The sequence below is a fragment of the Martes martes genome, assembly GCF_963455335.1.
Source record: "Martes martes genome assembly, chromosome: 7".
In the NCBI taxonomy this organism is placed as follows: Eukaryota; Metazoa; Chordata; class Mammalia; order Carnivora; family Mustelidae; genus Martes; species Martes martes.
In genome coordinates, this window is record NC_137894.1 from 129,163,746 (window position 1) to 129,176,971 (window position 13,226).

General features: G+C 41.7%; 1 protein-coding gene across 1 annotated transcript in view; it reads right to left on the reverse strand.

Annotated features, from left to right (window-relative positions):
* Positions 1 to 13,226, reverse strand: part of TTLL5 (tubulin tyrosine ligase like 5) — a gene marked incomplete at its 5' end in the record, with an annotated part of 276,857 nt that overhangs the window by 216,988 nt on the left and 46,643 nt on the right. Inside the window, 3 exons of the mRNA XM_080807502.1 lie at positions 8,469 to 8,576; positions 9,371 to 9,462; positions 11,210 to 11,311. Of these exons, the coding sequence (XP_080663628.1) occupies positions 8,469 to 8,576; positions 9,371 to 9,462; positions 11,210 to 11,311 (302 nt within the window). The remainder of the gene's footprint in view (positions 1 to 8,468; positions 8,577 to 9,370; positions 9,463 to 11,209; positions 11,312 to 13,226) is intronic.

The following is a 13,226-nucleotide window of genomic DNA, read 5'->3' on the forward strand; positions in this document are numbered from 1 at the left end:
TTCATAAAGTGGTAATATTATTAATAATAACAGTATGAGGAACAGGGTAAGAATACTGCCTGATGCACAGAGTGACCAGATTTGCAGAACCAACCACAAACGGAGACAAGCTGAGATCAGAATGACAACCCATGAGCCCCATTATTTAAACACCTTGCATTAAACAGCCAACACATGGACTATTTCCCAAATTAAGAGGCAAATTCCAAGTATCTCAGTTGGAAGTCTGAGAACTAACATTCTAGGAAGAAAAAAAATAAAATAACCCAAAGAGAGAAAATGCCTTTTACAGTACCAACTGCATTTTTACTCAGGTGAATGAAACCCGTCAGTGCTTAACAATCTCAAAATCTGTTTTGGCTCTGACTGTACCTGTATGCGCACAAGGCTTAGATCTACCACCATCTAAAAGTGGGCTAAGTATGGGACAGCATTACAACCCAGAGCAAAGTCCAGCTCCCCTTAGAGCCTGGGACTGGAAGGGGGTCTGGGGGGTGGGAAATGGTAAATGGTATGAAAAAGTAGCATTTGTATCAGGTTTATCTCTTAAGATAATCAACTCAGCTTAAGAAAAATAATTTGGGCCCTTGACAGGCTACAAAGTCCTTATAATGACCCTTTTAACTTATGACTGGTCTTTTTCATGGACATTTAAGATTTTAAAAGGTAAAAAGGAGGTTGCACTGAGAATATTAAGCTTCACCTTCAATATTGTGTGTTTTGCCAGTGTCTAGAATTTCGAAAACTTGGTAATCCGGGATGAGATATAGCAGTGTTCCTGTCATTAAATGGTGCAGGCAAACTAGGTTTTTCCCGCTCTGAGAGCTACTCTCTTTGTTCCTCTCTCTTGTCCTCATTCACAACAGAAGAGCAAGTATTTTCAAAGGGCTGTTGCTCCCACCTTGTTCAACAATGTTTCCTTAGGAAAACTTTCTTTCATGAGATGTATTTCCTTCAGCCCCCAGCCAAACCAGAACAAACTTGAAAATACTCTAGTGACTAAGTGAGGGGAAGCCTGGCACCACTTCTACTTCACACTGGTGCCCTTTTCTCCCCATTTCTTGAATGCAGCTTCCTGTAAAAGCGATCTACACTGAGCTGCCTTAACCTTCTTACAGCCTATTCCATCGCCCAGCCCGTAGGGATTTGCTGCTGCTCCCATTCTCTAAGTCAGTGACTGCTCTCACTGTGATCACCAAAGACCACCTTACTGCGAAGCCCAAACATCTGAAACTGTTGACCACCCCTTACTTATTGGAACTTTCTTCTCCCTTGGTTCCAGGCCACTGCTCTCTTCTGATTCTCCTTTCACTCCTTCTCTTCTGCCCAGCTATTCACTGGTAGGTTTGCTCAGGGTGGCATCCTCAGGGCTCTTTCCTTCTCAATTCTACTTCTCTTCTTGGGTGATCTCATGTACTCTCATGGCTGCAATTAATATGATGATGATGACATTCAAATCTCTATCTTTAGTCAAGTGTCTCCAGGACACCAGATCCATAACTCCAATCGCCTTCCAGATAACTTCACTAGGATATCCCATGAGTACTCAACCCCAACAGAACATAACTTGTTATCTTTCCCCCAAACCTGTTTGGATTCCCATTATTCTTCACCTTGGAAAATGGTAACCCCATCTGCCCGTCGCCAAAACTAGAAACACTCTCTTCACCACATCCCAAATCCTACACATTACCAGATCTCTTCTCTATTTCTCTTTAATCCAGTCATATAAATTCCTTTTTGACATATAATTCATATATAATGAAAGGGACAGATCTTAAGTGTACAACTTGATCATGCATGATAATTGGATACATCCATGTAATCCACACTCATCTCAACCCACAGAGAACATTTCCATCATCCCAGAAAGATCCCTCATGCCCCTTCCTGGTAAATACCTTGCTTCCCCCATCATACCCCCAGATAATCACTATTCTTCTTTCTTTCACCATAGATTCATTTTGTCCATTCCAGAAAGTCCTATGAAAGGGAACATCCCATATGTACTCTCTTGAGTCTGGCTCTTTCGTTTAGCCTTTCTGAGATTCATCCACCTGTTATTGTTTCTTGTTTTAAAATGAGACAATACAATTATTGTATAATTTACATACAACAAAACCCTTTTCAATTGTAGTCTGATGAGTTTACACAAATGTATATGGTCACTTAACCATCACCACAATTAAGATAAAGGACAATTCTATCAGACACTCCCCATGCCCCATTAGAGTCAATTCTCACTCCCCGTCCCCCCAGCAATCATTGATCTGATCTCTGCCTTTTCCAGAACGTCAAATAAATGAAATCATATGGTATTAGCCTTTGAGAGTGGCTCCTTTCACTCAGCATTGTGCTTCCGAGATTTATCGACATTACTGTTTCAACAGTGTGATCCACTCCTTTTATTCCATGTTACGGATATACCACAACCTATTCGTCCATTCAACAGTTCATGGACAGCTAGGCTGCTTCCGATTTTTGATGATTATGAATAAAGCTGCTCTAAACCTTCACGTACAGGTATTTGTGTGAACATGTATTACTTTTCTTGGGTAAATACCTACAAGAGGGATGGCTAAGTCCATATTATCGCTACATACTTCTTACCTCCCCATCCATTTCCCTAGGACTAGTCTCTCCCCGCTGCAGTCCGTGCTCCATATAGCTATCAGAATTTCTAAGACATCAATCTGTCAGATAGAGACAAACTGTGAACTGCCCCAACAACAGACACTTGATGCCAGGTTGGCTCATGCAGGATTTCAGTTACTTCTGGTCTCGTTGTAGAGTATTCCCTTTATTGTGATTCCGTCTTACCAATTTGGGTCATATGATAAAAACGAAAGCAAATAATAATAATCTTACTGCTCTCCTGGCTCAAAAAACTCCAGTGGCTGTCTGTTATCTACAGGATAAATTTAAACACGTCACTCCTCTACAATCAGGCTCCAATCTACTTCCATATCTCCTCTCCTATCACCCCTTCCCACGCAGGCTCTATCTAGTCACAATGAGCTTCCCACTTCAAAAAATGTCACACTGTGTTTGGACACTGTGCTGGGCACATCCTATTCCCTCTGTTACAAATGGCTTTCCCCGGCTTCCCCTAGGCATAGCCGGTAGCTCTGGTGTATTCCAAGAGTACCCGAGTCCCTCTACTCCCTGTACTGTCATTTATCATTTCATGTCTGCTCCTCCCCACCACTGGAGGATAGGGCCATGCCTCATTCATTGTATACTACAAACAGCCTACACCATAAAAAGCACAGAGGAAGCAATCAAGAAATGTTAAAAGAAAGAAAAAGAAAAGAAAAGGCTAAAAGAAAACCAATTAAGTGAAAAATACTGTATGATTTTTGAAAAAAAAAAAAAAAACAAGTACTATGTAGCTACTCCCCCAAAGTAACCCTAGGACAAGACTCAAAATATTCATAATAAAGCTAGTAACCATAAAGACAATAAGAGACATTTTTACTAAGATTTTTACATATTAAGACATATTTAAAAAAACTTGATAAAGGGTGGTCTAGGAAGGGAGGGAAAAAAGATTTGATAGGGCAAATAATAACACGTCCGACGCCTAAAAGATTACTAAACATGTCACACCACTAATTGTGGAATCAATCCACTCACCCTCTCCAGAAACAAAGCCCCAGCTGCAGCTGCAATCCTGAGTCAGTGGAAAGTGCTGACATTAGCCAGTCCGCACTGTCAGTCAAATGCTATTGTATAAAGAAATTCTTTTTACCTTGGCTTTGGATTTGAGTTGAAAACCTAAGGAGGAAGTCTTTATCTGGGGTCCAGAAGGAGAAGTTGGAAAAAAGCAAATCAAGATCCCACAGGAAAATGAGCTAAATAAAAGAAAAAGCCCAGAGCCAATTTGTTAACTAGTCCAATACATCAATATGGTATCTGGCTACCATATGTAAAGGTAGATTTGAAAGCAGTTTCTAGGACTCGGTACTGTTGATGAGAGCCGAAAGAGTGCCTTTTTCAGGCCTGATCAGCTAGAGAGAGTGATATCATTTTTCCTGAGATCTAGTTACAGGAGAGCAGGAGAAGAATCCAGGATCTGGGATGTGCCAAAAGTGGTCAGACTCATCAGAACTTGTCTTTATGTGAGTGGAGAAAGAGCCAGAGAGACCTGGCTCCCAAACTTGGCTTGGCCATTTGTTAGCTGCATGACCTAGGAACAGATTATTTAACCTTTCCAAATCCCTTGTCTTCGCTATAAAACCATGGGTAACAAATACCAACAAAACTCTCATAAGAGGGCTAAAGGGAATAACCAATGAAAAGTGTTTGACAACAGTAGGTACTTCCTCCCCCAAACCCTCCACAGTGAACTTCCCTTCCCTTCCCACCCGAAGAGGAGCAAGGGATAAAGCAGAAAGGAGATTCTTCTCGAAAAGTGAACTGTTAGAAAAGAAGAAAGAAAGAAAAATGAACTGTTTGCTGACTTTTATTGGTGATGGTCAAGCAGTTTACATAATTGGGGAATGTATGCTGCCCACTTTCGTGCCTTCCACAAATATTTATAGACACCCACCCTCTGAGAATGTCAGCTTACCCTGAGAAATGGTCTAGAATAAGAGCAATGGAAGGCCGAACTAGCATTCATTCAACAGACAGAGGTGTACTGAGCACGACTGTCCCGAGCAAAGAGGTCATTGGCCTCTGACCTAAACAAGGCCAGCCACATCGCCTCTACAAGTGGCATGGCAGCTGGCTCAGAGGAGTCCCAAGCCGGAGAGGACCAGGCTCCTAGCCTGTTACTTTAGCCGTCCTCACAGAGAGAGATAAAACTGCTGTCAGCAGCAGCATCTGTAAAGGACAGCTAACATCCTGTCGCTCTTGGCTGTTTTTCTCCAGCTGGTCAAAAAAGCTCTCTCATTGCCAGTTATGTCACAGTGCCAATTTCCGAAGCATACTTAAAGGGTTGCTGTTTACACATACATTTCACATGGTACCATATTTTCACAACCTTGAAGGCAGTAAAAATTAGAGTGCCAGAAATCTATTTTATTGGGAGAGGCATCAAAAAGTCTGTAAGTCAAGAGTCCAATGATCAAGATGACCTGACAGCCAACCATCTTGTGGGCCCCTGCCCTCCAGGCTGGGTCTCCTTCATGTGGGCTCTTCCACTCATGAGCTCTGGGACCTCGGGAAGGGCTCTAGTTTCTCAGGTCTCAACTTCTTTTTATGGACTAATTATTTTCTGGGGTCCTTTCCAGATGTATAATCTATGAGAAGGCATTACACGGCTAAGTTTCAGGTTGTTTGTGAAGGTTCCTAAGTCTACATTTAAATACCAATAATACAATGCAGGTGTATGTAGATATCATCCATATAAAATCCAGCTTGAGAAGAACAACACTTACAATCTATGCCTTTCAGCAGGGACTAAAAATAAGTTAAATGCATAGATAAACAGATGAATAGAATACTGGCAGTACCAAAAAGCAATCGTCAGGCATTACAGGTGGTAGAGTGGGAAAGAAACCATAAGGACAGAAATGCTTAGATAGAAATGGATTGCTCCTGGCCAAGATCCTTAACGTCTATGTGTGAAACCACAACTTGAAAGAATATAGTGGACCCCATCACTGGACTATTGGCTTCCACTAAAAGCACCAATGCTCTGTGTAAGCCAAATTATTCTGGGAAGCTCTCAATTCTTGTTTACTCTAAAACAAGTAAGAAAGAAAGAAAGAAAGAAAGAAAGAAAGAAAAAAAACCCAGTTTATTCCTTGTAACTTAAACCCCAGGGGAAGTTCGCAGGAATCAGTGGGAGCCAGAGAGACTCACACAAATATACACACGTATGCAGAATCATATCTGATGGGGGAGGTTAACGAAGCACACAAAATCCCAGGGCTGACAGGAAGTGGAATTAGAACCACAAAAGCCAAGAAGACAGTCAACAACTTAAAAAACTCCAGATGCACTCACTTTATTAAAGCTGAAGAAGAGGAGGGAGGGGGAAAGGGAACCCAGGGATGATGAAATGGACTTAGGGGTATTTCACTGAGTCAGAGAAAGTCACTACTTATTTCATGTCGGAATCTCTACTGCCACTAAGTTCCAGAAATTCTCAAGCTTCCAAAAGGCAATCAGGTAATAAAACAAACAGAAGAGGAAACCTTCAGAACAGCTTATGATCATTTCTACAACAAAGATTTTTACGGCAGGAAATTTACCCTCATATAAGGGCCAAGTAGATGTGGAAAAGAAACTTAAGTTTCTTAATCTAGTGAGGTTTCTGAAGTTGAAAATATGTTCTATCACCCCTTGCTCAAACAGTTTAGAATAACACTAAGAGGTCTAAGCCCTTACCAAACCAGATCTACTGAGAAGCCCACTATCAGGCCACCAAAGGGCAAAAAATCAAGTACCAATGATTCACTCAACAAACACTTCTTGAACATCCTCTAAGAGCAAAAACAATGCTATTGTGCACAACAGGAACAGAAACTAGGGAGACACCACTCCTGTCTGCAAGGAGCCGCTAGTCCAGGAGGGGAGTGAGACACATAAATGGGTACCAGATGACAATCAGGTACCACTGCAGATTATGAATGGAAAGCTGGGGGCTGGGAGGGCTAACTGTGACTGGAATATTTAGGAAAAAATTCACCAAAGAATTGACACTTGACTTCATCTTGAAAAGATGTTGGTAATCAATAAGTAAAGTTAACATGAGAAAAATTTATCAGACACAAGATAAAGCAGGTGCAAAGACACAGGGCAAGGGAAGGACCAGCCAGGCCTAGGCAGACAGTGAAAGGTCTGTTTGACAAAAAGACGGTAAGAGGGGAAGGAGACACACAGTGGCTACTGAGAATTGAGAGAATAAGCTCAGACACTACCAAGGAAGTGCATGTGTAAACAAACCATCACAATATGATAGGAAAAGAACATAACAGAACAAAGGATCAAATAGCATGAGAAAGGAGACACAACAGGGCACTTTGTTAAGCAAGGGTTCCTAGAAAAGGCAATAGTGAACCTGAGTCTTAGAATATGAACAGAAGTGTGCCAGGCAGACAGGATAGCAGAATTTATACCAAGGCACAGTGGCATGGAGTGCTCAGTGATGTAGGTAGATTATGAAATATAAGAGGAGATTCTAGAAACTTCTAGAAAATTCTTCTAGAATATGCAGCTGGGGTCAGATCCTTAGAAGCCTTGAAGTCATGTCAAGTTTCTATTTACTAGTTAAGCCTAAGGAACCATGTGAGGGTTTTACAAGATATGAACATAATTACATCTAGAAAAGATGTCACAACCTCTTCTTTTCCTATATAATTTCAGGTCCTGGTTAATCTATGTTCTTCTATTCAGAGTCTCAACACCTCCCTTTGTTTAGTGTCCCTCAAGTACAGACTATTATGATAATCCATGAAAGACGTCAAGAATTATTAATTCTAGTTATAAAAATAACAAAGAAATAATTTCTATCGAGTACAAATTGAGAAGCAGACATTGGGCCAGTTGCTTTGCATACATCATCTCATCTCATCTCCACGGTACCCTTGGGAGGTAGGTACCATCATTACTGCTATTTTAAAGCTGAGGAAACAGGACTGGAGTAACATGCTGAAAATGAGAAAACTAGTAAGGGAATGGCTTTTAAACAAATGGCTTTTAAATTAACTCCCTCAGGCTCTAACGCCCATGTTCTTTACTTTCCTGTTACCCTGCCTCCCGAGCAAGCCATGCTATATATCCCCCGACCGATGATCCTGGAGTGTTTTACTAACAAAGCCTACCACCTGCTGAAAGCCTCGTGGACTTTACAGACACTGGCGCTGGCCATCACTAAAGAGCTCATATCCACACAGAAAGCAAACATGCACAGGCACCTTTGGTGCCAGTCACAGCCAGTGGGTCAGTAGGCAACAGGCTTCCTGATCTAGGAGCTGTGAACTATTTCTTACTCCTTCTCTGTGCAATTGGGGAGTCATGGGTGGGACAAAAGGAGACGGAAGGAGGAAGAGGAGGAGAAGAAAGGGAGGCAGGGGGAGAAACCCACTAGAAAGAAGACTAAAACAAAAAGGAGGAGTCATTGGAAACTGGGAGAAAGCACATACTGGTACCAGCCAGAGCTTCTTGGAACGGTTCCCAGTCTGGCTGCCAAAGAGCTCTGGAATATATTTGTTAGAGCTGGATTCCTGTACAGCCCATTGCAGGCTTTTTCTGATTGCTCTCTGACAAAGAGACCCATACTTTGGTTCCAACCCCTGCTTCCCATACAGAAAGCTAGTGAGTCCTCAGGGGACCTCCAGGTAAGCTCACCACTGGCCTCTCAGTGGGACCTTCATGTGCTTTGTGAGCCTAGAAAGAAGAGTCCACCACACACCTCTTACTCCTGCAGAATCACTAAGCCTCTCTACCCCAGGATCCCATCCCAACTTCCCAAGCCCCTTTTCATAAAACATATTAAGCTTCTTGAGTCTCCTTACCAAAACAACTGCTGCGGTGAGGAACAAAGGTTTTACAGGCTGTAGCAATAGCTAGTTCAGCAGAGATGATAGTCTTAATAATCAGGTCTTCCACATGGGCCATCAATGCTACAAAAAAAAAAAAAAAAGAAGAAGAAGAAGAAAAAGCAGCAGCAGTAGCAGTAGAAGAAGAAGTAGGAAGAAACACTATAATGCATGGAGTAGAAAGACTGGATGCCAGAACACAATGTGATTTATAAAAGCATGTGTCCTCATTCCAAAAAGTCTCTAGGTGGTGGTTGTGCTTCTCTCGGAGAAGGCGTTATCTATGAATAAGTTGACACAGGCCAGAAAATAGGTGCTGGGGACTGTGCTAGAGTGGCCTGCTACAACAAAAGATAGACATGGAATGGAATGGAAAAGAAGCCTTACTCCCCCCTTCTCAGCCTTCTCCTATCACTACCCCCTGTGTGGACTGAGCATTAGCCTTTTGAGCACTTCCCACCCTGCTCGAGGCTCAGCAATAGTGTCCATTTTGACGCCAAGCCTTGAACTCATATTTGACATTGCTCATTCTCCAACTTAGCAACATGAATGAGAGAGATTAACATGGACGAATTTGCACCCCGGGCCAATATGGAGAAAGTATTTCAGTTTGCACTTCAACACTCAAGAAGGATTAATTCACTAAAGGCTAAGGTTTTAGTGTGCCTTCCAAACTAGAATTAAGAAAAGGAATTTCAGGGCTCATGGAATGCCTGTTCTCCATCTTGGACAGGACAGGAAAACTTGACACCACCACCAATGACCCCATCAGATGTCTCAGCGACACGGTCAGAACTAAAAGGGCATGATTCATGCTGAGAGGCCAGGGCAGGCTAGATAGAGAAGAGAGGTCAACAAGGAAAAAGGCCTGTACTCACCAGTTGTATCTCTGCCTTCCTGTTTTAGATACCTAAGCATGGCGCTCATGCTCCATTTGTTCCCATAATCCTCCACCTCTGGATCATCACAGCTGAAACAAAGGAATGGATCAAGATCACACACGCAAATAGGCCTGGCAGTAGAAATTGGATTTTTTACAAATACTTGTCCTTTTAATCATTAGGAAAACATTCCCTTTGCTGCCCTCCACTCGGCAATTTTTCTCGGTCCTTTTTGTCATATATACGCCCTATCTACCATTGAAATGAAAATGTATATGGCTTCCCTTATTGGGGTGGGGGGGAGAGGGCAGCAAATTCCCCTTTAAGCAAACAATAATGTATCATGAAAAGGTGGAAGAAATGTATGGAAGAATGTTAACAACGGAAGAGTGGATACATTAATAAAGTGAAACGTTCTGGGATACTAACCTAGTCTTTGAGGTAAATGTCACATGAGCCCACAGAACAACTTCTGATGCCATTTTCAGACCAGAACTGAGTCTGTGGGCTAGTGAGCTTACAGTAGTGTAGCATGGACCATTTTAATGAGCTAACCCAGCACAGAACCGCATTAGCATCTGAAGCAAGCTCCCTCCTCTTTAGTGGTAGACACAGGTCTTTTTTTGGTACTTTCTGAGGTAACACTGAAGGGAGAAGGCACTGGGGCAACAAGAAAGTGATGAAGTACCCCACTGCCAGAGCAGCAGACTAGCAAACGGAGTACACTGCCACGACCACCGGAAGGGTCTTGCAACCTGCGACCGTGTTTCGCAGCTGCCCCCTCGTTCCCTACCACCACCCCACCACCCACCAGCTGCGCGTCTGCTCATCTTCCAGAGTGAAGGATACAGTATGTTCAGCCATTCCAAACACCGGTCACAGGACACTCCATGAAATCTATAGAGCTCTGGCAACTATGCCATCACTTCCAGATTCTTTTCTTTCTTTCCTTGGACCTTCTAGACACCTATTTTTAGTCTGAGGAGAAAGTAACTGTTTGGGTTTCTTTTTTATTTTTCCACTTTCTGGCAAAATTATCAGGATGAAAGAAAACAGAGCAGAAGGAATATTTCCACACAGCTGGGCTGGCACTCCCTTCCACCGAATCTTTTTCTGAGATGGCCTCATTTCTTTCTTCATTTAATTTATTCCTAACTTTTTCCCCCAAACATACAAGTATTTACTTCAGAAAAATCTAGCAAATACATAAAAGCGCAGAGAAGAAAACAGAAGTCACCTGCCCATAATCCCGTCCACCACAGTCAAGCGCTGCTAACATTTTAGTATGTGTCCTTCTAGTTCTCATCTTCTCCCCCTTGGCAAACATAAACAGCTTTAGTTATCTTATATATTCAAAAAAGAAATTAAACTGCAAGTAGTGTCGGGCAATCTGTTTTTTTCCACCTGACAATGTATAGTCGCGAACGTTCTTCTCTCTGAAACTGTGTGCACATCTCTTGTCATGTCTTAAGCTTAAGTTCCTAGAAATGGAAATGCTGGGTCAAAGGGTACCAATATTTTTAAAGCTTTTGATACATTTTGCCAAGTGCTGAAATAACCTCATTTCTTGACTTCTAAAAAGTTCCATATGCCTATTAAATTCCCACCCATTAAGTGAAGTGAGGAAAGACAGTGAAGACGAAATGTGGGAAGGCATATTTTGGTAGAGAAAGGCAACACTCTAACAGGGAGGGCAAGCAAAGGAGAAGCGGGAGCTGAATGTGCTAGATGATGACGGCTTCCCGTAGGTTCCATGAAGATAAATGTAGGACAGCGAGCTGACTTTCCACGAGCACCACACCCGCACGTGGATGTTGGCTCAGACGGAGCTGGTACCTGACATAGTCTCCACTCTTCTTATTCACACTGTAGTTTGTCAGGTGCATGAACTGGTTCCGAATGTTCTTGGCTCCTTGATCGTATCTCACAGTCGCAAACCTGACAGAAAGGACATAAGTTAAATTCAGGAACAGGGATTCAAGGAAATGTAGGCTAGAACTCAGGATCAATGTGGTATTAATAAAAGGAGGCTAACATCATTAACAAATAATGAGTGCTTGGTAAGTGCCCCCTCCCATGGTAAGTGTTTCATATATAGTATTTTATTCATTCCTTAAAGCAAGTCCTAAGTAGATAATATTATATCTCATTTTTAGAGTAGATATAAAAACTAAAGGGTAACCTAGAAAAATTAAGTAACTTGTCCAAAATTACACTAACAAAGTACAACATCCACTTTCTTTTTTTTAAAGATTTTATTTATTTGACAGAGAGACACAGTGAGAGAGGGAACACAAGCAGGGGGAGTAGGAGAGGGAGAAGCAGGCATCCCGCTGAGCAGGGAGCCAGATGTGGAGCCCGATCCTAGGACCCTGGGATCATGACCTGAGCCGAAGGCAGACGCTTAACAACTGAGCCACCCAGGCGCCCCTACAACATCCACTCTTGATGAAAACCCTCAACAAGGCAGGCTCAGTGGGGGAATACACCTCAACTTAATAAAGGTCATATATGAAAAAACCCATAACTAACATCATTTTCAATGGGAAAAAAAACTGAGAGCTTTTCTCCTAAGATCAGGAACAAGACAAGGATGTCCACTCCCACCACTTTTATTCAACACAGTAATGGAAGTCCTAGCCACAGCAGTCACACAACAGAAAGAAATAAAAGGCATCCAAATTGGCAAGGAAGAAGTAAAACTTTCCTATTTGCAAATGACATGATACTCTACATAGAAAACACAAAAGACTCCACCAAAAAACTGCAGAATTGATAAATTCAGTAAAGTCTCAGGACATAAAATCAACATACAGAAATGCACTGCGTTTTTATACACCAAAAATGAAACAGCAGAAAGAGAAACTAAGGAACCAATCCCATTTACAATTACAACAAAAAGAATAAGATACCCAGGAATAAGCCTAATCAAAGAGCTGAAAGATCCGTACTCTGAAAACTAGAGAATACTTATGAAAGAAATTGAAGAGGACACAAAGAAATGGAAAGACATTCCATGCTCATGGACTGGAAGAACAAATATTGTTAAAATGTCCATATTACCCAAAGCCATCCACACATTTAATACAATCCCTATCAAAATCCCAACAGCATTTTTGCAGAGCTAGAATACATAATTCTAAAATTTGTACTGAACCACAAAAGACCCAGAATAGCCAAAGCAACCTTGAAAAAGCACAGCAAAGCTGGAGGCATCACAATTCCCAGCTTCAAAGTTACATTACAAAGCTGTAGTCATCAAAACAGGGTGGTACTGGTATTGGCACAAAAAATAAAAACACAGATGAGTAGGACAGAACAGAAAACCCAGAAATGCGCCCACAACTCTATGGCCAACTTATCTTAGACAAAGCAGGAAAGGATATCCAATGGGAAAAAGACAGTCTCTTCAACAAATGGTACTGGGAAAACTGGACAGCCACATGTGAAAGAATGAAACTAGACTTTCTTCCATCACATATGAAAATAAATTCAAAATGGATTAAAGACCTAAACGTGAGACCTGAAACCATAAAATTCATCCTGGAAGAGAACACAGGCAGTAACTTCTTTGACATCGGCCATAGCAACTTCTTTCTAGGTATGTCTCCTGAGGCAAGGGAAACAAAAGCAAAAATTTATTATTGGAACTACATCAAAATAAAAAACTTCTACACAGTGAAAGGTGGGGAGAGACTAAGGAGGGTACTGGTTGTGATGAGCACAGGTGTTGCTTGGAAGTGTTGAATCAGTATACTGTAACACCTGAAACACATATTACACTGTATGTTAACTAACTGGAATTTAAATAAAAACTTAAAAAAAAAAAAAAAGAAATAGCACACCCAGAATC